Here is a 23,332-nt window from a genome sequence, read left to right as displayed (position 1 = left end):
AACATGATTTTTTTAAAAGATCAATAAAATTAATAAAGTTTGAGTTACACTGAAGAAGGCCAAAAAAAGAAAGACAAAAATCTTATCAATGTCAGGAGTTCCCACTGTGGCTCAGTGAGTTAAGGATCCGACATAGCCTCCTTGAGGATCCAGGTGCAATCCCTGGTCTTGCTCAGGGGGTTAAAGATCCAGGATTGCAGCAAGCTGCTTCATAGGTTGCAGATGGTGGCTTGGATCTGGCATTGCTGTGGCTGTGGTGTAGGCCAGCAGCTGCAGCTCCAATTCGACCCCTAGCCTGGGAATTTCCATACTGCCTCAGGTGCTGCCGTAAAAAGAAAAAAAAATTATCAATGTCAAGAATTAAAGATCAGATTATCACTAATGATCTTATAAACATTAACAGGATAATAAGAGAATTACTATAAATAATATTAAACAAACAAATCTGGCAACTTATGTAAAATGAACAAATTCCTTGAAAGCTACAAATTACAAAAACTGACACAAGAAGTAGCAGAAATAAAATAACCATAATTTATTAATTATATTTATAATTTAAAATTCTCCCCATCCCACCCCAAAATTCCTAACCTACAAGGCTTTACTGGTGAATTCTATTAAACATTTAAGAATAAGATGTCTCCTACACAGACTCTTTCAGAAAACAGTTGAGTCGAGAGCACCTTTCAATTCATTTCAAGAGGCCAGCATTATTCTTAGTTACAAGCAAACATAAAACTACAAACCAATATCCCCCATAGATGAAATAGCCTTAACACAATTTTAGAAAATCAAATAAAATAATATTTTAAAAGGATAATACACCATAACCAAGTAAGATTTACCCCGCAAAAGCAAGTGTGGTTTCATATTATAAAATCAGTGTATTTAAATAACGTAATAAAGGGAGAAAACGTGCCTATTTCAACAGATGCAGAAAAGCATTTTCCAGCAGCCGTTATGATAAAAAGTCTCAGCAAGTCTTACCTTCACTATCTAGGTCATCACTTTGACCAAACACACTATCCACATAAGAGTCAGGAATAAAGGTCCATTCATCAAATTTATCAAGTATTTCTTCAGAAAGATTCCTTCTGCTGCCTGAAGCGGCTCCTTCTTCCACAGCACTTTTCATCTGATATCTAAGCACCATTCTAGCTAGGGTGGATCCTACATCTAAAAATAAAAAAAATATTCAACAAACCATAGTGGAAAAGAATACACACACATATATAACATATATGAGTATTTCTGTGTTTGTGTATAACTGAATTACTTTGCTGTACAGCAGAAATTAATACAACATAGTAAATCAACTACACTTGAATAAAAAAGTTTTTTAAAAAAACACAATGCACAGTTAAAGATAATAATTTTTAAAAATAAAAATAAAAAGATACACCAGTAACTTAGCAATTTATCATAGCAAAGTTCCCCATATATTCTTATACTTCTAGGAGAATTTTTTTATTCTTACTTCAAAGTCACTTTAAAATCATGAATAAAGTAACAGGCAATGAATTTACCTTTTTGAAAAAACCATAAAAATTTACATAAAGCTTTGCCGTAGGTGACAAAATTGAACCTTTATGATACTAACTTGACCCAGGAAAGGACCTGAGCTTTGAAGCCAGACAAGCCTGTGCTCAGTCACTTGCACGTTCTACATAAGCTTCTTGAGTGTCGGTCCTCTTGGGAGGTGAAGACAAATAATATACACAGTGTAAGATTAGCAACATATTGAAGGAAATGATGCAATTAAAGTTTTTAGTACAATGCTTAGAAGACAGAAGATAATAAATGATATTCTTATTTTTGTAAACTATTTGCTATGTGTTTCATTCCATTGAGAAATCTGATGACATTTCGAAGTGAACATTCTTCCTGCTATCTTACTGCATTTTATATTATGCTCTACTATGAAGAAATAAGTTGGCAGAGTTCTCATTGTCCTACAAATAGCCTGGAAATTTTCAAATACTACTGTCATAGCTCACATTACGTGTACATACCTTAGTCAAGTAGTACCTGGAAAATGTTTTAAAGCTTTGATTTTTTATTATTATTATTTATTTTGTCCTTTTGCCTTTTCTAGGGCCGCTCCCGCGGCATATGGAGGTTCCCAGGCTAGGGTCTAATCACAGCTGAGGCCGCCAGCCTACACCAGAGCCACAGCAATGCCGGATCTGAGCCTTGTCTTCAATCTACACCACAGCTCACGGCAATGCGGGATCCTTAACCCACTGAGCAAGGTCAGGGATTGAACCCACAACCTCACAGTTCCCTGTCGTATTCGTTAAACCGTTGCACCATGAAGGGAACTCCTGTTTTAAAGCTTTGAATTCAAAATATCCTTCAATCAGACCAGCTCTCAATAAAATTATGGCTATGCCCTCCAATCAATCAAATAACATTATTATATTTATTAAATTAGGTAAGACTTTTCAGTACTTGTAAGAAATGTCACCCAGAACCAAATGGTAACTCTTACTTCATATCTCTCCAAAGGGCACACAATTCACTCTATTGGAAATCAAAGATGAAAGTAAGTAGGTTGTTGACATGAGACTGGCTAAGGTGATGAAACAGAATCTAATCATGTTACATCAGTTTCCAAGGTCCCAAAGACAACCAGGAAACCCATTTCCGGAGTTTTTTCCTGACATGGTCTTTTCATATTGAAACGCTTATGACTACCATATCCTGATTGTTTTCACCAATACTAGTGTACTAAAACCACTATTCTCTGCTTCTTTTTTTTTTTTTCACTTAAGAATGCATTCTGTATCAGGATATTTGGATTTGCCACATGTTTTTCTCCCAATGACTGCAAAGCATTCCAATGAATAATTAATTTGAATGGTTCCTTTTGGAGAATACTTAGTTTTTTCCCCTAAGTTTTTACTACCATGAACAATAATATTTTAATGTGCAGCCCTGAACATAATTTTTTGTACACGTTAAGAATGCCAGTATCAGATGGCCAACAGGCATATGAAAAAAGGTTCATCATTGCTAATTATTAGAGAAATGCAAATCGAAACTACAATGAGGTACCACCCTACACAAGTGAGAATAGTCATCATTAAAAGGTCTACAAATAACAAATGCTGGAGGAGGTGTGGAGAAAAGGGAACCCTCTTGCACTGTTGGTGGTAATACAAATTGGTGCAGCCACTATGGAGAACAGTAGAGAGGTTTCGCAACAAACTAAAATTAGAATTACCATATGATCCAGCAATCCCACCCCTGGACATGCATTCAGACAAAACTGTAATTCAAAAAGATACATGTACTCCTGGGTTCATAGTAGCAATATTTACAATAGCCAAGGCATGGACACAACTTAGATGCCCATCGACAGATGAATGGACAAAGAAGATGTGGTACACATATACAATGAATACTACTCTGCCATAAAAAAGAATGACATAATGCCATTTGCAGCAACACGGACAGACCTAGAGATTAGCATAATAAGTGAAATAAGACAGAGAAAGGCAAATTCCATATGATATCACTTACATGTGTAATCTAAAACACAACAAAAATGAACATATCTATGAAACAGAAACACATTCACAGATATAGATAAGAGACCTGTGGCTGCCAAGAGGGATGCGGGGTTGTGGGGGGAATATAATTTTGGGAATTTTGGATTAGCAGATGCAAACTAGTATATATAGGATGGATAAACAACATGGTCCTACTGTATCACACAGGAAATTATATTCAATAGGCTGTGATAAGCCTTGATAGAAAAGAAATATATATATATGTATACCTGAATCACTTTGCTGTACAGCAGAAATTAACACAACAGTAAGTTAACTATACTTCAGTAAAAAAAAAAAAGGAATGCCTGTATCATGGACCCTTATCAGTATATTCCTGGGTCAACAAACTACGGATGCATATTTAAATTAAAATGGATACTGCAAAATTTTCCTAAAATATGATCATTTAAAATTCATATCAATAATGTGTGAAGTGCCTGTTTCCATATATGCTGATCAACATTTCAACTAAATTTTTATTTTTGCCAAAACTGTAAATTAAATAATGAGCCCTTACTATGTGAAAAGCACTAGTATAGATGCTGAGGTTACAATGGAAAAAAATTGGCACCTGACTTTGTGATGCAGATAATCTACCAAAAGGTATATTATAAAAAGGAAAAATACAATTACATGATGTTGTACTGCTCTACAGGTAAGAAACAAGGTGCAGGAACATGTAGGACCATCTTCCACCCAGACTTCATGGGGGCAGGAATGTTTTCTCAGAAAAAGTTAATATGATTCTTCCACACACTGCTATATATAAAATAAATAGGTAACAAGGACCTACTGTATAGCACAGGGTAATCTACTCAACACTATGTAATAATTCATATGGGAAAAGAATGCGAAAAGGAACAGATATGTGTATATGTGCAACTGATTTACTTTGCTGTACACCTAAAACAGAACTTTGTAAGTCAAATACACGCCAATAAAATTTATTTTTAAAAAAGGGATATAATGTTGAGGCAGGAAGAGTGGAGAGACAAAACCAAGGTGAAGACAGAGACTAGAGACATTTAGTTAGAGAGAGTACACTGGGAAATCGGAAATGACAGGAGCTGAAGCATTTAAGAAACTGCAGGAAGTTCAGCCACTGATCTTCTGGGATCCCCGGAAGGTTAGAGAACTTGAATTTAGAGAGGTACCGAGGTACCCCTGGGCACAGACAGAGCCTTTTCTCTCACAGCATGTAGCGTCTCAGTGAAGGTGAGGAGAAAAGGGGGCCGGTTAGACTGACCAGAAATGGAGCATTGCCAAGTGAGTGTATCAGGAAAATCACAGCGAAGCAAACATATTATTAACAAGAGAGTCCTTACGATGGAAGTCACAGAGAATGATCACTTGGGGAAGGAAGGGGACATGGGAGTTAATTAACAGAGGGAAAGCTGGGAACGCAAGCTTTAAAAACACATTTTGTGTCAGTTAATGAGAGACAGCTAAAGGACAGAAATGTTAACAGAGAATAATGATAACTGTCATCAATATACTTAGTATATACGAGATGTCACATGTACATTACACATTCCTAAGTGAAATGTGAAGTATAATAACTTCAAAATGCATGTATGTTTTGTTTCTGCACATACAGTTTAAAGCATATGTAAGCATATAAAAAGTCTTGGGAGGAGTTCCCTAGTGGCTCAATAAGTTAAGGATCCATTGTTGTCACTGCTATGGCACAGGTTTTACCTCTGGCTCAGGAACTTTTTTGGGCAGGGCACAGCCAAAAAAAAAGTCTAGGGGAAAAAAAATCTACATTGATTACCGATAAGTAAAAAGACAAGTTAGTGTTATTTTCTCCCTCATGATTCTATTTTGAAAAGGCACATAGATTATTTTTATAATAAATAATAAAATATGTAAAAAAAGAAAAGTAACCTCACAGAAAGATGCCACTGTTCTGTTCTATATTTATAAAATATTTAGCTGCTGGGTCATAAAGGACTTATTAACAAATATGTCCATTTTAAACACTTTGTGACAAAAAACAAGATATTCAAACCTTTACAGTATGGCTTGTTTGACTTTAGTTCCACCAAATTGGAGTGAAAACTAAAAGATTAGTTATTTAAAAAAAATTTTTAAACTACTAAAATTAAGACTTACATGGGGGTTCCCATTGTGGCTCAGCAGGTTACAAACCCAAACAGTATCCATAAGGATGCAAGTTTGACCCCTGGCCTTGCTCAGTGAGTTAAGGATCCTGTGCTGCCATGAGCTGTGGTATAGGTTGCAGATGTGGCTAGGATCCCATGTGGCTGTGGTATAGGCCAGCAGCAATAGCTCCGATTTGACCCCTAGCCTGGGAACTTCCATATACCACAGGTTTGGCCTTAAAAAGACCCCCCCCCCCACCACCACCAAAAAAAAAAAAAAAAAGATTTAAAATGTTCCTATTAACACTTACTTGTTTCTTTTCTTAAATTAGATGTCTTATCTGGAAATAAAGGACCAAGCCAAGAAGGTTCGATTTTTCCCATACAAAATCCTCCAAGACATATGCTATTATTGGCCAGATCCAAGGCGAGCCTCCTTAAGAGTAAGCTGATGACTTGGCTGTCGCCTTTTCCAATGCTGATTGTCAAAGCTTTCCGTACATCTTGCTCACGGGATCCACTATTCAGTAACAGTTCCACCAGTTTGGGACTACTTGCTTTCTCACATACCTGTTAAAGAAAAAAAAGAAGGTAAGCATATTAAAGACTTATAATTTTACCTGGAAGCCAGGTAATTGAACTTAGGTGTGCTTTTTCCCTGCATCCTTAAATGTAGAATAAAACATAATAAGGCAAACCTCACCCTTGAAACAGATTAGGAAAATAAGACAAGATTAGCACCACAAATATCAAAGTAACATAAATCAAATAAATCTGTCATACGAGAGTCAATTACCATGAAAAACACAACACGATATGGAGTGAAACCGGCTGGAAATCAGAAGAGCTGAGGCTCCACCAGTCATACATGTTGCTCACTGGAAGACATCTGGGAAACTACTACCTTAACACAGTAAATGCTACTGCCTTGCCTTCATTCGTGACATAGAATAACTAACTGTGAATACAAATATTACAAAATTCACTAATGCCACATGCAAAAGATAGTCATCATTCATTCTGGTTTTCCAGGACCAGAATCTGAATTTCTACAAAGATATCTCTTCTCTCAGTTTTCCACCTTCCTTTGAATGGTATGTTTTCAGAGTGTGTTTCCAAGGTAGGTTACCATGCGAGGTGCCACAAAAACTAGCATGACTACAGTAAGGAGAGAAGCCTGAGCAACCTGCAGCAGAGCACACAGGCCCTACCCAGAAACAGCTTCTGAAAGGCAAAGGCATGTGATGTTACCAACTACACTGAAGTCAGAGATAATAGAAATAACCTATGTTAGGTAGGATGCTAAACTCTATACACAAATGATCTCTAATCCTAATTTTTAAAAAACCTTATGCAACAAAAATTACTACTCTCATTTTATAGATGAATACTTAGGGGAAAATGTATGCTTTGGCCAAAATCTAAGAGCTAGTCAATGAGTGACTTGGATTTGAAGTCAAATATCTGCTGGTTCTAAAGCTTGTGCTCCTTTCATTACCCAATATTAAGGACTAAAAACTAAAAGGAAAGAAGACCCGAAGATTCAGGGTACCAGGTCGAGTGAAGAAGATGACTGGGGGACACTCCTGGATTCTTCGTAATTAGTGTGTCCAAGAGCTTTGAGGGGACAGTCCTATTTGTTTGAGGATACCAACTTAAAGGCCACCAGTCTAGAATCACTCACCTGCAACCCATTCTCCCCAGTGCCACGACCCTACTTTGTATATGATCAAGTCATTACCCTATTTTAAAATCTTCTAAAACAATTCTCCTCCAGGACATTCCTCCAAATATAACACGCAACTTCTTCAAACCTCATTACCTTCATCTATGCTATTTCCACGGCCTCAAATATCTAACTCTGCTCTTCACCCAGCAAAAAGACATTCCTTCTTGAAAAAAAATCACTGTAATATCTCTTGCACATTAAGTCCTTGCTATCAACTTCCTGGGCCACACGTAGCCGTCCTCCTCCAGGCTCCCATCTCATTTAGTTTAACATAACACTCCGCACACTGAACCAGACACATTCATCTGTTTTATAACTGGAATGAAAGGCCTGGATGCTACTTTAATTCAATTTGTACCTCTGTAGCCTAGCACAATGCCTAGGGAATATCTTTAATTTAGCAAATTACTAAAATCCTTTAAAGGCTCACAGGAAAATTTAAAGGAAAGAAGGGAGGAAGGGAGGAACCAGAGGGATGGAAGATACAGGAAGAGCCAAAAAATTTTGTCAAAAAAGCCTTCTCTTGGAGCCCAGCAAATTTTTCTCTCTGAAAGATGGTACTTAGGCCTAACTTGTATTGAGGTGATTTATGTCTTATCCTCCCCCATCTCTCAATAGACACTTTGAAACCATCTTGAGTAGGAAACCTCTTCTGTATTCTTTCCTAATTATCTAGCAGTGTACTTTCCACAGAGAAGATGCTCAATATATTTTGTAGCAGAATCTTCCTGGGGAACCCAAACAATTCAAGCTGATTTCAGGCATATGGTGCCATGAAGAGAGAAATACATAAGAAAGCATATCAGACAAAAGAAATAAAATTATGAAAGTAATTTCAACTTCCCAAGAGGAAAAAAAGAATGCTCAGAAACACAGATTTGTACATTGTAAATCAACTATACTTTATTAAAAAAATTATTTCATGATTGAAAAAAAGGTAATAAAAGGCATGCGTTAGTTCTGAGAGGCCGACAGCCCCCCCGAAAAGAAACACAGTTTTGTATTTTAATGATGAAGATAACTCAAATAAAGCCAAAGTGTAATACATTATCCTTTGCCATCTTTCCTGTCATTTTCTAATTTACAATTAATGCAGCCCATAATCAAAGCCAAATATTTCAAGCTAGCATTCACAAATGAATATACATCCCCCCCCAACCACCACCACTGTCATGGATCTGCTGTGTAAACAAGAGATTAAAGCAGGCAGATTTTTCCACTACTTACCTGGAGCGTGTCCTCAGGCAAGCTACTTAACCTCTCTGTGCCTCAATTCTTCACCTGTATAATGAACAATACTAGGACTTATCCCTAAGGTTGCTGTGAAGATTTTGTTAAGCAAAGGAACTCAGAGCAGGGACCAGATAATAATATTCCGGGCCAGGGATCAGATCCCAGCCGCTGTCGTGACCTAAGCAGCTGCGAAGATCTGGATCCTGTACCACTGTACCAGGTGTACCACTGTACCAGGCCGGGGATGGAACCTGCATCCCGGTGCTCCGGAGTGCCACCGATCCTAGAGGCACCACAGCAAGAACTCCTGTTTGCTGTTATTTTTATTCAGATGTCATTATACTTGTTCTTCTCACCATGACTTGATGAACCTTATCTTCAGGTCTCTATTCATGCATTTTCACACCCAGTATTAATCCTCCATATTCTCCTCTACCATCATATACCTCATTAAATCCACCTCAGAAAACCTAACAAGATTAACTCTGTCCTTGCTATTCACGTACCAATGCCGTATAATGAAGAACTACTCAGAAAAAGGACAGAGTTAAGAGTTCTTCATTAGGCAGCATTGCTGCAGGAACAGTCTTGACTGCATTATTTTAAAGGTATGTCCAAGCAATCTACCCACAAGATCCAATCAGTGTTTATTATTTGTTAGACACACATCTCTAGCAACTAGGATAAATGCTTTACATTTAATACACCCATGGATGCATAAGATCTGATTTTGTTCTAAGAAAAGACATAAATAGGAGTTCCCTTCCTGGCTCAGCAGAAATGAATCTGACTAGCATCCATGAGGATGTAGGTTCGATCCCTGGCCTTGCTTAGCAGGTTAAGGATCCGGCGTTACCATGAGCTGTGGTGTTGGTCTCAGACATGGCTTGGATCCTGCATTGCTGAGGCTGTGGTGTAGGCCAGCAGCTGTAGCTCTGATTCGACCCCTAGCCTGGGAACCTCCATTTGTGGCGGGTATGGCCCTAAAAAGTGAGGAAAAAAAAAAAAGCTTTTTCTATAGAAAGATTTGAATAAATTGAGAGAAGAGTAGAAAGCACTCCCGGTGGGGAATGCTGAGTAACTGCTCTAGAGTGCTTTTAGGTATGTTGTTTCCTTAGGAAAAATCTGAAGGGGAAGTTTCTTTTCAATTCTTTGGCATATCCAAGTACCATTAATGCAGTGATCTGAAGATCACACAGAAGATATGCAATAAAAACATGTTAAATTACTGAGGGAAATAATTGAATTATCTTCAATATCAAAGAAGCAACCATTTTAATATTGCTTGCTTAAGTGAAATTTAACTAAATTTAAATAATTTGATTATATATTTGGTTTTAATGAATAATTTAATTATCCATGAAAATGAGTTACAGTTTCAGTTTCTTTTTATGTAGACTGCTAATTAATACTAACATAATCTTACAGTTGACAAATTGATTTGAATCTATAGGTGAGTGGTAAATTAAATAAAGGCTTTAAAAGTAAATTATTTGAGGAGTTCCCGTGGTTCTGTGGTAACAATACAACTAGTATCCATGGGGATGTGGTTTCTGTCCCTGGCCTTGCTCAGTGGGTTCAGGATCCGGCATTGCTGGTGAGCTGTGGCATAGGCCAGCAGCTCCAGCTCCAATTGGACCCCCGGCCTGGGAACTTCCATATGACGCAGATACAGCCCTAAAAAGCAAAAAAAAAAAAAGAAGTAAATTATTGGAAAACATAGCATACATACTTCTGGTTATTTACAGATGTATATTAAATCATGATATAATTGCTATGTTAGAATTATTATTATCTAGAAAATACACATGGTGCTACTGAATACTATTATAAACTCTAAAAATTCATACAATAAAGACAAACTTGAAATACCATGTAATGCATTCTAACAAATAGTTATTGAATTCATACTGCATATAAAGCAGTGAATTAGATATTCTGAATGATACAAAGGTGAACATTGTACATTTCTACTTTTATATAACTCACAAAATATACAAGAGGGGCACATAAATTGTCACAGCCTTAGAGAAGAAGTAAATATTTTGTATGGAGGTCAAGGGGTGTAGGGAAGGCTTTATTGAGAAAAATGAATGGGTTAGATTTTAAAGACAGAGTAGAGAATTAGATAGATGTTTTTGCATAGTGCCTGCGGTGAGAAGGATGAGAAGGCAGGCAGGACTGCAGTGCCACACAACTGCAGGGTGGCCCTCAACAGGGCTCTCAATGTGAACCGCACCCCGAGGAGAGATCTTTCTAGATGGAGAAACTGACAACAGAGAGAAAACAGGTGAAAGATGATCAAAGCAGGAGTTCCCTGGTGGGGCAGCAGGTTAAGGATCTGGCGTTGTCACTGCTGTGGCATGGGTTTGATCCCTGGCCTGGGAATTTCCACATGCTTCGGCCACAGCCAAAAAAAAGATGATCAAAACAAAAGCAAACCGTATATTGTATGATATGTGGCTTGAGAACAATGTGCATAGAGAGGCACAGCAGGAGACATATCTGAAAAGCTGTTTATCAACAAGGTGACTAAAACAAGTAAAATGAAGGATTAGACAATAATACCTAAAGGAGCCTATTACCTCTGGAAGTCTGTGAATCTAAACTACTACCAACCACAAGCAACTATGCAATAAACTGGTAAATTCTGTAATGAAGAATAATAGGATGTGAGAGCTATACAACGGCAGAGTCCAAAAGAGAAAAAAGACAAAAGTGAGTCCTTGAATAATTACCTGATAAATTAAAGAAGTTGCCTCTTTTGCACAATTGACATCCGCTCCCAATAAAAGCAAGCATTCGACCATGATGCTGTTATTCTGATCACATGCTCTCTCCAGCATCACACTTTTCAACTCATCGTCCATAGCCACTATTGCAAAGCACTTACAACAAAGGTTTAGAAACTGAAAAGAACAGAAGTGAGGATTACTAAGTCAGCTAAATACAGAACAGTGAGCATACAGGTGAAAAACATTATACCTGTTGATCCTTTTGCTCCATACCAGAGGACATCTGATGGAAAATTACTGAATCAAAGGAATGATTCACCAGCAGCTTGGAAAAAGACACTGACATTTCCAGTATTGTCAAAATTGTCTGAAATCCCTGAAAATGTGACCAGAAACAACAATAACATGAGCAATTATGGACAAAGGAGAATATAAATATTATAAATAGAAATTGTATATGGTACTTAAAACCCGGGTTGTTCACTAAGTAGAAGTACTTACTGAGTTTGTACTTGAAAGCTATAAACCTTAAAACAAATCCAATCAGTACACCTTGCTGTCTCATTACTAAGAAAGAATCAGGTACACAGAGAATAAAATGCAACTTAACAACCATCTAGCAAAGAAGGAAAAATGCCTAATCCATCAAAATTTGGCTTTTAAGAATCCCTATTTGAAGACATACCTGCAGGTTAAAAACTAGACACTAATCAGGATTAAAACTGCAGTCAACGGTTCTATAAACCCAAAGAGGCCAGTGACATGAATTTTTTAGACAAGATTGCAGATCAGTTTCTCTAGACAGTCTAGCACTTCCCCCAATATTTTTATGCTATCTTCTGAAAGTTTAACCCCAAGGAGACAAATGAGAGCTCCTAGGTATTATTCATGTTGACTGCGTTTGAGAGAAGCCCTGAAGGCACTCTGAGGCTAATAACACTGTAGCAAATCATTTATAAAAAATGGATCAGCCACACCGATACTTTTTAGAACCACTGCTCTCTACTCATTGGATGTTTTAAAGAAAGAATGAACTTTTCACTTGACTATTATTTAGCTTTGGTAAACTTACCAAAGATCAACTTAACTTTCAAAATGTTTATCTTTCCACATAATAATATTGACAAAATCATCTAAATGTTAAAATTATTATGGTGAACTCTTAAGCTGCTGAGTTTCTACTAATGCTTCCTTACATCTGATGATAGAAGTACTCAATCTATGCAGGTCTGAGGGGAATTTGGCCCACCTGCCCCTAGAGCAGGTCCTTGCAGACTCAAATGAATGCAGCAGCAGAGCAGGTAATGCAAATGTACAGAAGGTACATAATTAAAATAAAAAACTTATAAACACTGAACTGGCCAAAAAGAGTATACTGACAAGCCAAACTTATAACCTCTACTATAAAAATCCTAAAATGTATACCTAGATGAATTAATATTGAGTGAGAGCTTCACACCTACACAAAATAACTTCCCTCCCCTAGGATTTCTTATAATCAGTTCTGCCCCAGACACCTTATAAAAAGCAGATTTATAAAACATATTGTATTTTCTAGTCTTAGAATGTTGTGTGTTTAGCACTTGAGAATTTAGAATTTTACATGCATTATCTTATTTATTAATATTGTCTGTGCAAAGATTAGAGCCTAAACATTATTATTCTTGGTCAATGATGCCATTTATGAAAATATTTTATGAGTATGATTTATGAAAGTTGTAAACTCTATTACTAAAAAACCACAACCAAGGCAGAAACTCTTAAAGAAAATGAAACTAGTTGTTTTGCTAACACTTAAAAAAAAAAAAAAACCTGAAAAAAATATATTTCTTAATCCTGCCTGAACTAATCCTAAATCAATATCACGGACTCCTTATAGACAGTTAATATAGATCCCATTTTAAATTTTGCTTGATGGAAAATGTTTAAATATTGTTTTATTGCAAGAAAAAAATGCAACCAGAGGCATTTACTAGCTAACAATAAAAGAATGACAAACCAGAAGAGTCATAACTTTTATTTATCTAAAATCTAAGCAAATAAAGCTCAGCTAGATGAAATTTCTTTAGCACATTCTCTGCTCTTTCAAGGAAAAGATAAATGATAAATAAACATACTAATTTTAGAGATTTAGTAGGATCTTTTGAGATTCAATCTACTTCTCTTCATCTACTCTAATTAAAATGCTGCAAAATGATAAATGGTTTTCAATTAACTAGAATATACCCTTTAATGCAAAGTAGGAGTTACACCAGCTGCTCTGAAAGAGAAATTTGTACAAGATCTCAAATTCCTTTCAAGATAAGCACATACTTTAATCTGTACTTCACCAATGTCCTTAAACCGCTGTAAACTGGAAATCAAAATTTTTGCCAGCAGATGCCCAGTTCCTAGGCATAAGTTCTTCTTTGTAACCAAGCATCCTATAAGACTTAAACCCAGACACTGAATTTCTAGAAAAATAAAAGAAAAAATAAACACGACATTGTTTTAAATCTCAAAACTGAAGAAAAAATTTAAACATGTCCAAAGAACAGCTAAAAGCCTAGAAAAAATCTGTTGTAAATCTCAAGTTCAACTGTACCAACCTTGGTCGTCTGGATACATCTGCAGCGTGTGAAGCACAGAATCAATAGCACCTTCCGGGGATAATACTTCTAACGCATCAGGAAAATATGCTAGAGAAGAAATTACTTTTAATCCGCATTTCTGAATCCCTGGATTTCCAATGAACTAAAGTCAAAAAGACAATTAAGAATATTTGCTGTTAAAAAAAAATGAGTTCTAATACTTTCCTTAGTTAAAGCCAGTTATAGACTAATAAAATACACATGAAGTAGTCTAAATGAAATTAATATCCTTGATCCTGCCTTATACCATGCATCACTTTGTTTATAATTAAGAATAAGAGGTAACATTGAGTACCTGTTCTGTGGCAGGCACTGTACTAAATCCTTTTACAGGCATTTTCTTCTCAGGGCATTCTTATTAAACACTTACTAATAGGAGTCCCATTAAAAGATGGGTTCCTGAGGGTTAGAGCGATTGAGCAACCATTCCTAAAGTCACACAGATTGTAAACAGGTAAGATGACTTCAAGTCAAAGACATTTGCTCCCCCAGCCTAAATTCTTCACCAGAAAAAAAATGCAATGCTGCCTTTCATCACAGTAACTGGAAATTTACTCTTGACTCTCTGTGCTTTACACGCCTTATCTCGTTTAATCTCCCTTAACAACCTCTTGCAATAGGTTCACCCCGCTTTAAAGATACATTTATACTCAAGTGTCAGGTCGAGAACCTGAATATAAATGCATCTGCCTTAAAAGTCTAGAATCAATCTTAATTTTCCAACCTTTTAATCTCAATTTCTCCCGATGACTTGACATTATCTACAGGTATACTAATAGACGTCACTTCTTTTTCCAGGCCACCCTGCTCATTGACTGAGAAGCAAATGGTCAGCAACACACTTCCCAACCATGTGACAATCACAGTCACAACTCCCCTTTTTTGATGTCTGCCACATATACCAAATGCTTACACTCTGCTTTTCCATGACGCTCTTCAAACTTCAACTATGATGTGAATGCCCACCTAAGAATTTTCCTTTCAAAAATTACAATACTAGCTTTCTGAGGACTTTGGCTTTCACAGATGTGAGTTTCCTAGTATCTTCAATCCAAACCTCTGACTGACAGCACCAGGCATTCACTACAGAGATAGAATAGCTTCCAGTCAGACCTCAAGTTCTGATGTAGCCTCTTCAACCAAAACTTTCTACCTCCCACTGTCCTCACTTCCACACTGTTAATGAACAGATACTCATTTGTTTCCCAGTCCAGTCCCTCAAAACCTCCCCAGTGTCCTTCTTCGGCTTCTTTCCCAGTACGGGCCACGGGCAGAAGCCTCATTTTCCCATCCTGTGTCCTCTTCCTCACGCCCAGCTGCTCAACCGGAAGGTCATCTCCTTTATCATTTCAACAGGACACGCGTATCCTTGCCTCCCGTGGCACTTTTTCCTGCCGTTATTTCCATCTCACCAACTCCCTGGGTGGTAAAAGTGTATCAGCTTTGGAGACAATTACATCTGGCTTTAAATTCTGTCTCACCACTTAAGAGAATTCCAGGAATCTGAGGGCCACGAAAAATGAATGAAACAACATTCACTGAGAAGTGGTATTGACTCGGACGGCATGACTCCAGAAATACAAACAAACGCCAAGTGGTGCAAAGTGAAACTGGTGGGATGGCTCTCAGTGTCTGTCTCGGCTTCTTAGCCTCTAAAATGACCCTAATAACATAGGGTTGTCACCAGAGCAAAACAAGATAACTCATCATCCACGCCAATAAACACTGAGCGATGACCCAGTTCAGGCCTTGGGCTGAATGCTCTCCTCAGAACTGAAAACCTTCTAAGTGAGAGAGATTATCCCGAAATTGCTCTTCCGGTCCCTCCAGATGCCACTTTTCCTTCATTTCTAACCTCATCCATAGAAAAGACTACACCCACCACCTCCACATTCTTCCCACCTCCTAATTTCATATAATCAGACTTCTGTCCTAACCTCTTTGAATTAAAACCATTCAAAGAAAAAAAGTCCTTTAACAACTGAATTGCTGCTCTTTCCTCCCTTGATTTCCATGACACAGTATCCCCCTAATTATTCTCCAACTTTAAAACCATTCATTTACCCATCTCCTTTACAATCACTTCTTTCAACTGCAGGCTTAGTCTAAAAAACTTTTCTTTAAAACTCTTCTACTCCTGGGTGGAATGTCATACACTAACAGGGCTTCAAAACCGTCACATAGCAACAGCCACAAGGATGATGCCCATCTAAGTGGTAAGTGCTGTGTGCCAGACATTCTTTTAAGCACTTCACGTATATCATCTCATTTAATCTTCACACCAATGCTGTGATGAGGGTACGATTACTATCCCTACGCTACTGATGAAAAAAATCAAGACAGAAAACTTAGAGCAAATAAGTCAAAGAACAAGCTTAAACTCTCAAGCTCTAAGTCCATGCTTCTCTTTGCTTGACACCAGTATCTGAAACTCAGATGTTCAAAGCTAAAAGTTTATCATCTTCTCAAAAAAAAAAAAAGAAAGAAAAAGAAAAGAGAAAAATCAGACGGTCATTCTGAACTTTCTATTTGATTATTAATACAATCATTCCTGCCTCCTAGGCAGAGGCAGCATCGGGGGTGCACACACGTGCCCTAACACCAGTCTCTGTGCTCAGAAGGGCCCCGCACCTGGTTAAAAGCTCAGCAGCCACTTCCCTGAAATTCTCAATGATTTTTAAATGAGGGGTCCTGCATCTTCATCTTGTACTGGACCCCACAAGTTAATAGCTAGTCATGTTCCCAACTCAATGCACCATAGGCTTAATTTTTTATGCTAAAAAACTAAGACAAATTGATGTCCATAAAGTATCTGTTCTTAATACCATCACCTCTAACAAGCTTCTACTCAACTACTGGCTCTGCTGCCTTGAGCTCACCTAATCTTAATTTCAGGTGCAGTACATTTGACAAGTGACTAGAAACAGGAAATCTGTGATTTGTCTGTGCAAAAAGAAATGCAGAATATCACATTACTCCATGTGACAGAGTTCAAACAAACCGTTTGGTGATTTTAAACAGTGGCATTTGATTTTTGACAGTTTAATAAATTTGAAAATACACATATACACATATACATATATTATATATGTATATCTGCAAGCCTACAATGGACTTTCTTTTTCTAATGTTCTATCTTGAAAATGGTGATTTATTGAATTGCTATTGAAATGAGGATTATAATTAACTAGCAAGTGCTGTCCACATAAACATTTTTTTTTTAGGGTTGCATTTGCAGTATATGGAAGTTATCATGTTAGGGTCGAATTGGAGCTGCAGCTGCCAGCCTCAGCCAGAGCCATGTATGCGACCTACATCACAGCTCACGGCAACACTGGATCCTGAACCCACTGAGTGAGGCCAGGGACTGAAACGGCCTCCTCATGGATACTAGTGAGGGTCTTAACCCACTGAGCCACAATGGGAACTCCACATGAAACTTTTGAAAGTGCAAGTGGAAGGAAACATTAATTAGAAACATCCTACCACCTATGCTCCAAAATTTTCCACGTGTTTTCAAAGAACACAGAAATAATTAAAATGGTCTCTCTAATGAGTGAGCTAGCCAGCTCAAGGGGAAAATGCCCACACTGGTCTCTTTCCTAACTGCTAGCTAAGTCAACTGCAATTCAGAAAAACTTTACAGAAAAAAATAAATCAAATGTACAGCTAGGAAGAAGACATCATAGTCCAGAACTAACACTGAGATATATCCTAATAAAGTGGATTTCAAGAAAAAGAATCCTTTGGGCACCCAGAAAAAATTATCAAATCATATAAAAAATGAGAAAATAATCAAGTTGGTCTCAAACTTCTCCACTAAAACATTCAGGCCTAGAAAACAGTGAAATGCCTACAAAGTTTTCAAAGAAAGAAAATAAAACCCCAGGACTCTGCAACCAAACTGTTTGTTCAAGAGTCTAAATATAGAAACAACAACAAAATGTTCAGAAAAGGAGCTTTTTTTTTTTAAAGAAACAGGTAACTAAAAGATGCATGAAAAAACTACAACAAAGGGACTAGCAGCGAACACTGAATCCACATGACTGAAGGAACAAGACGAAAACAAACTTATTAAGTATGGCTATGCAGCTGAATGTCAATGTTTTAAACCCTGTCAATGTAGAATTATTTTAACAAAACTTGATGAGAAAATGGGTAGAAATAGTGGAAGGTAGTATGAATACTCTCATTTTTCTCATCTTTTAAAGCCAGAGGTCAAAGATACCTTTAAATCTAATAGTAATAAAACTAACTAACATTTATTGACTGCATACTATGTGCCAGGCATTGTACCAAGTACATGGCATGAATTATAAGATTTTTCATAATAACCCTAAGTGAAAAGCCATTTATTATCTCCATTTTATAGATAATGAGACCAACACTTTCGGGAGCCACACCTACAGCACGTGCAAGTTGCTGAGCCGGGGACAGAACCCGAGCAGCAGTTGCAGCCTGTGCCACAGCTGGAGTGCTAACACCAGATCCTGAACCCGCTGCGACACAAGGGAACTTCTGAAACCAAAACTTTAAATAACTTTGCAGAATACCTTAGTCTGTAGGTGGTAAAGCCAGATTCAAACCCAGATATCCTATTCCAGGGCTCACAAACTTATTAGAATACGTTGTACGGTTAAAGCTATAAAAGTAAATACTGTAAAATCTGCTTTAATTGAGGGACAGAGAAGAGGGATAAACAAAAAAGTGAAAATATACTAATTTCATCAAAAAGTGTGCATAGGAGTTCCAGTTGTGGCGCAGCAGAAACGAATCTGATTAGGAACCATGAGGTTGTGGGTTTGATCCCTGGCCTCGCTCAATGGGTTAAGGATCCACTACTGCCATGACCTGTAGTGTAGGTCACAGATGCAGCTCGGATCTGATGTTGCTGTGGTTGTGGTGTAGGCTGGCAGCTGTAGTTCCAACTGGACCCCTAGCCTGGGAATCTTCATATGCTGTGGGTGTGGCCCTAAAAAGCAAAAAAAAAAAAAAAAAAAAAAAAAAAAAAAATGTGTGCATAATGTGCTAACATATATGAAGGGGAAAAAATGAGTACCAGTGTGATACACTCGTGTCCATGAAATATTGGAGATAATTCCATGGCAACACATTCCTAACATGTTGTTTTTCATTCCTACATAGAACTGCATAACTTGTAAATATTTTAAGTTGTTTAATTAGGAACTACTTATAACTATTTTATTATCAGGACTAAATTAAGTTGTAGTAAACAACCTCAAAATTTCACAGGTTAAAAAAAGAATAGGTTCAATTCTTTTTGATGTGTCATAGTTTTTATTTTTAAATTTTATTTTATTTTTATTAAAGTATAGTTGATTTACAGAGTTGTGTCAATTTCTGCTGTGACCTATTCACATACACACACACACACACACACACGCATGCACGCACGCGCGCATTGCTTTTTTCATACTATCTTCCATCATGTTCTATCCCAAGAGATTGGATATGGCTCCCTGTGCTACACAATAGGACCTCATTGCTTAGGCATTCTAATGTAATAGTTTGCATCTACCTACTCCAAACTCCCTGTCCATCCCACTTTCTCCCCCTCCTTCATGCTTCATCTGTGTTACAGGTCAGGAGGGGGAGCTCTGCTCAGCACAGTCACTCCAGGAGCTCTGCTCATGAAACAACCGCCATCTCAAACATTACAAGTCACAGTGCCTGAAAGTGTTGTGAAAGATGCTTCACCAGCAATTAAGTGTTTGGTCGAGAAATGACAAACATAATCTCTACTTATAACTCCTTGGCCAAAGCCAGTCACATGATCCAATCTAACTATGAAGGGGCCAATAAATACTATCCCAGAAATCACCGGAAGGTAGAGGATTAAAAATACTTGGCAAATAACACTAATGATTACTATGTAAGCCTTTAGTTCTGTGCCATGTTTTTCTTACTACAAATAATGCCACAATAAACATTCCTGTGTAAAAAGCTTTGTGTATGTGTACGGGTATATCTATATTATAAACTGCTAGAGTGGAACTGCTGGTCAGAAAACATACACATTTTAATTTAGACAGCTATTGCTAAATTTCCAAAGAGGTTCTTCTTTTTCTTTTTTTTTTTTTTTTTTTTTTTTTTTTTGCTTTTTTTAGGGCTGCACCTGCAGCAGGAGGAAGTTCCCAGGCTAGGGGTTGAATTGGAGCTACAGCTGCCGGCCTACACCACAGGCACAGCAACACCAGATTCAAGCCGCGTCTGCAACCTACACTACAGCTCAAAGCAATGCTGGATCCTTCACCCACTGAGCAAGGCCAGGGATTGAACCTGCATGGTTCCTAGTCGGATTCGTTTTCCCTGCACCATAACGAGAACTCCAGTTTTTCTTTTTTTAATTTACATTTCCTTAATAATGATCTACTTGAGAACCTTTTCATACGTTTACTTGCCAAATTCATTTTGAGCTTTACATCTCACCCACATGAGATTTAATCTTTAAATCTTGAAAAGAGTAAATACGTAGCTTCTTTTGCTTTCTCCAAATGGCCAGAGAACTAATGGTTCCCACACAAGTTACTGAACAATTGATTTCCCCCCTCAAGTAGCTGAGAAAATGCCATATACAAACTGAACGTTTGCATGTGTGTGTCTATGTCCTGAAGCACCACTAAGTAAAATCAATCTATCTCCTCCAGTGTCCTGTCACACCATATTATTTTATTTTATTTTATTTTGTCTTTTGGTGTCACATCATCTTGATTACTAAAGTTTTATAATACATTTGATAATCTATTAGAGTTAGGCCATATTAATGACCCTCTTTTTCAAAATTCTCCTGGCTACTCATGTATATTAATTATTCAGTAACTTTCTTAAAATCTTATACTAGCTTAACCAGTTCCAGAAAAAAAAATATTGTTGTTTTTATTAAGGGTTCATAAATACAGATCAATTTTCGTTTTTTAAAAATCAGTCATTTTATCAAAACAGAGGGTATACATTTTCCTACATTCAACTCTTCCTTTGTATTCTCAGTGGTATTTCACAGGGGTTTTTTTAAGGGTAGTTCTGCACATTTTTATTTACTCCTATGTAATTTTGTTGTTGTTATTTTTGCTGCTTTTGCAAATGAGCCCTTTCACACTATACATTATTTAGTGCAATTGGTCTGGGCAAATAGGTCTCTCTGGAACAGATGACTGAACATTTTCATGTATAGTAAAAACTAAAAGGATCAAGCATTAAATGGAATGTCAATATTTCAGACAGATTTAATTTCAGCCTGAATGTTTATATATATATATGTATCCAAATATTGATCCACTATAATAAATACTTTTCATAGTCTTTGCATTGTAAATCTCAATGGAATCTTGATTACTAAAGTTTTATAATACATTTGATAATCTATTAGAGTTAGGCCATATTAATGACCCTCAAATTCAGTATTAATTGAATCTCAAATCCTCCTTATTATTTGGAAGTCTGCTCTCCAAGAATAGACTTATTTTTAATGGTAATTCATTTTATTGCGTCAGCAGGATTTGCACCTAAAAATCTCTGCTGCTTTGTAACGTTTATTAGAGTGAGACACGCAATTACTGAATTTTAGAAATAAACAAAAAACTTACATTCAACTTTGAGAGCAACTTTTTCTCAACCATGATGAAGGGTTATGGGAATTACCACAGGGGAGATGTTTTTAATTGACACAGTGTCACTTCTGTTTCCCCATGACCTTACCTCCTTGCCCCCAAGTGACGGTTACTGTTTAGTGAGATTCGGTGTGTCATTACTCAGGTGTGACAAAGGGGAAAAAAAAAAGGGAAAGGGTAGGGAGGGTCTCAACCACTTCTCCTGGGATTATATGGTCATAGCAAGTAAGACCTGGATGTGGTTTTCTTGGCATCACGGCACTAAGGCAGTAAGCACAGCACGTCTCCCCTGACTTTCAATCTATCACACAATAATTTCAGGAACGATGGGATAAACAGAATCAGAGTTACCTACAGGGCTTTTCTGGTACCTTTTGCTTCTCACCGACACATGCCATGAATAAAACTAATTACTCTCCCCTCTAAGTTCCTAAAGTACTGTTTACAAAGCTAGTGCAGCTCCTATGTGCTAACACAGAACAACCTAGTGCATGCTTATGTTTTATGCATGGCTGGTTTTCCCCCAGCCAGATTATGAGATCCATTACAGAGGGTACAAAGCATATTCATTTTTGTCTTCCCAGTGCCTAACACAGCTCCTTCCACATACTTATTTTCACCAAATATTTCTGGAATCAAATTCAACCCACTACTATACTTAAGAATCATATTAAGGTCTGAGTACAAATGACTTAAATAGATCATAGACAATTACATTCATTATAAAGTTCACCTCAACTTGAATTTTTGAAGGAGATCTATCTGCAGGCTATTCTCATTAATTCATGTCAAAGTATACTAAGCCACAAGGAATCTTCTCCATTAATTACTCTGACTACTCACTTCCTTTCTTGAAAACATTAACCCGAATCATTCTTTACATCTTTACTCTTATTTCTTTTTTGCCACATCCAAGGCATGTGGAAGTTCCCAGGTGAGCGACTGAATCTGCCCCACAGCTGTGACAAGAGCGGCTGCAGTGACAATGCCAGATACTTAACCTGCTGGACAAGGGAACTCCTACATCTACTCATATCTTTTATAAAGAACCAATTCATCTTATGCTTTTTTGTTTTGTTTTTTGGTTTTTTTGTATTTTCTAGGGCCGCACCCACAGCATATGGAGGTTTCCAGGCTGGGGGTCTGATCAGATCTGTAGCTGCCAGCCTACACCTCAGCCACAGCAACTCGGAATCCGAGCTGTGTCTGCAACCTACACCACAGCTCATGGCAACGCCGGATCCTTAACCCACTGAGCGATGCCAGGGATGGAACCTGGAACCTCGTGGTTCCTAGTCAGATTCGTTAACCACTGAGCCACGACAGGAACTCCAATTCATCTTATGTTAAACTTCCAAATCACCTTAATTCCATCAATATATTTTGCACTGCGCAATACAAACATAATTCTCTTCTTCTCTTTTTCAGATTTAGTATGATTAGTAATTTAATTCTAATATCTTATTGCAAACATATGTAGATACATCATTGCCTAAAACTGGGAAGAAACAAGGCACACTGAGCCATGTCAGAGGTTACTTCTGAGGAGTGCAATGAAAACAAGCACAAGAAATTTAAGAAGACTTCAATGCTGTGCCCTGTGTCTTCATGGACCTTGCAGCCTGGGACCAGAAAAGAAAGACAAGCAGCCAGGCAGACAGAAAGAGAACACAGCAGCCTTCATTCCTGACATCGCTTGTGAGGCTAAGCTGCAC

At 37.4% G+C, this 23,332-nt stretch overlaps 1 protein-coding gene across 1 annotated transcript in view; it reads right to left on the bottom strand.

Annotated features, from left to right (window-relative positions):
* The window catches only part of LRRK2 (leucine rich repeat kinase 2), a 145,668-nt gene that overhangs the window by 87,361 nt on the left and 34,975 nt on the right, over positions 1-23,332 (bottom strand). The window contains 6 exon segments of the mRNA NM_001113437.3: positions 988-1,176; positions 5,974-6,232; positions 11,363-11,533; positions 11,610-11,735; positions 13,673-13,812; positions 13,948-14,092. Of these exon segments, the coding sequence (NP_001106908.2) occupies positions 988-1,176; positions 5,974-6,232; positions 11,363-11,533; positions 11,610-11,735; positions 13,673-13,812; positions 13,948-14,092 (1,030 nt within the window).

This window comes from Sus scrofa, chromosome 5, assembly GCF_054392235.1.
Source record: "Sus scrofa isolate SSC_HxYL_T2T_F1_AM1 chromosome 5, Sscrofa_HxYL_maternal_Yorkshire_Landrace_v2.0, whole genome shotgun sequence".
In the NCBI taxonomy this organism is placed as follows: domain Eukaryota; kingdom Metazoa; phylum Chordata; class Mammalia; order Artiodactyla; family Suidae; genus Sus; species Sus scrofa.
Note: the sequence above shows the minus strand (reverse complement) of the source record. Positions and strands in the feature narration are given on the sequence as shown.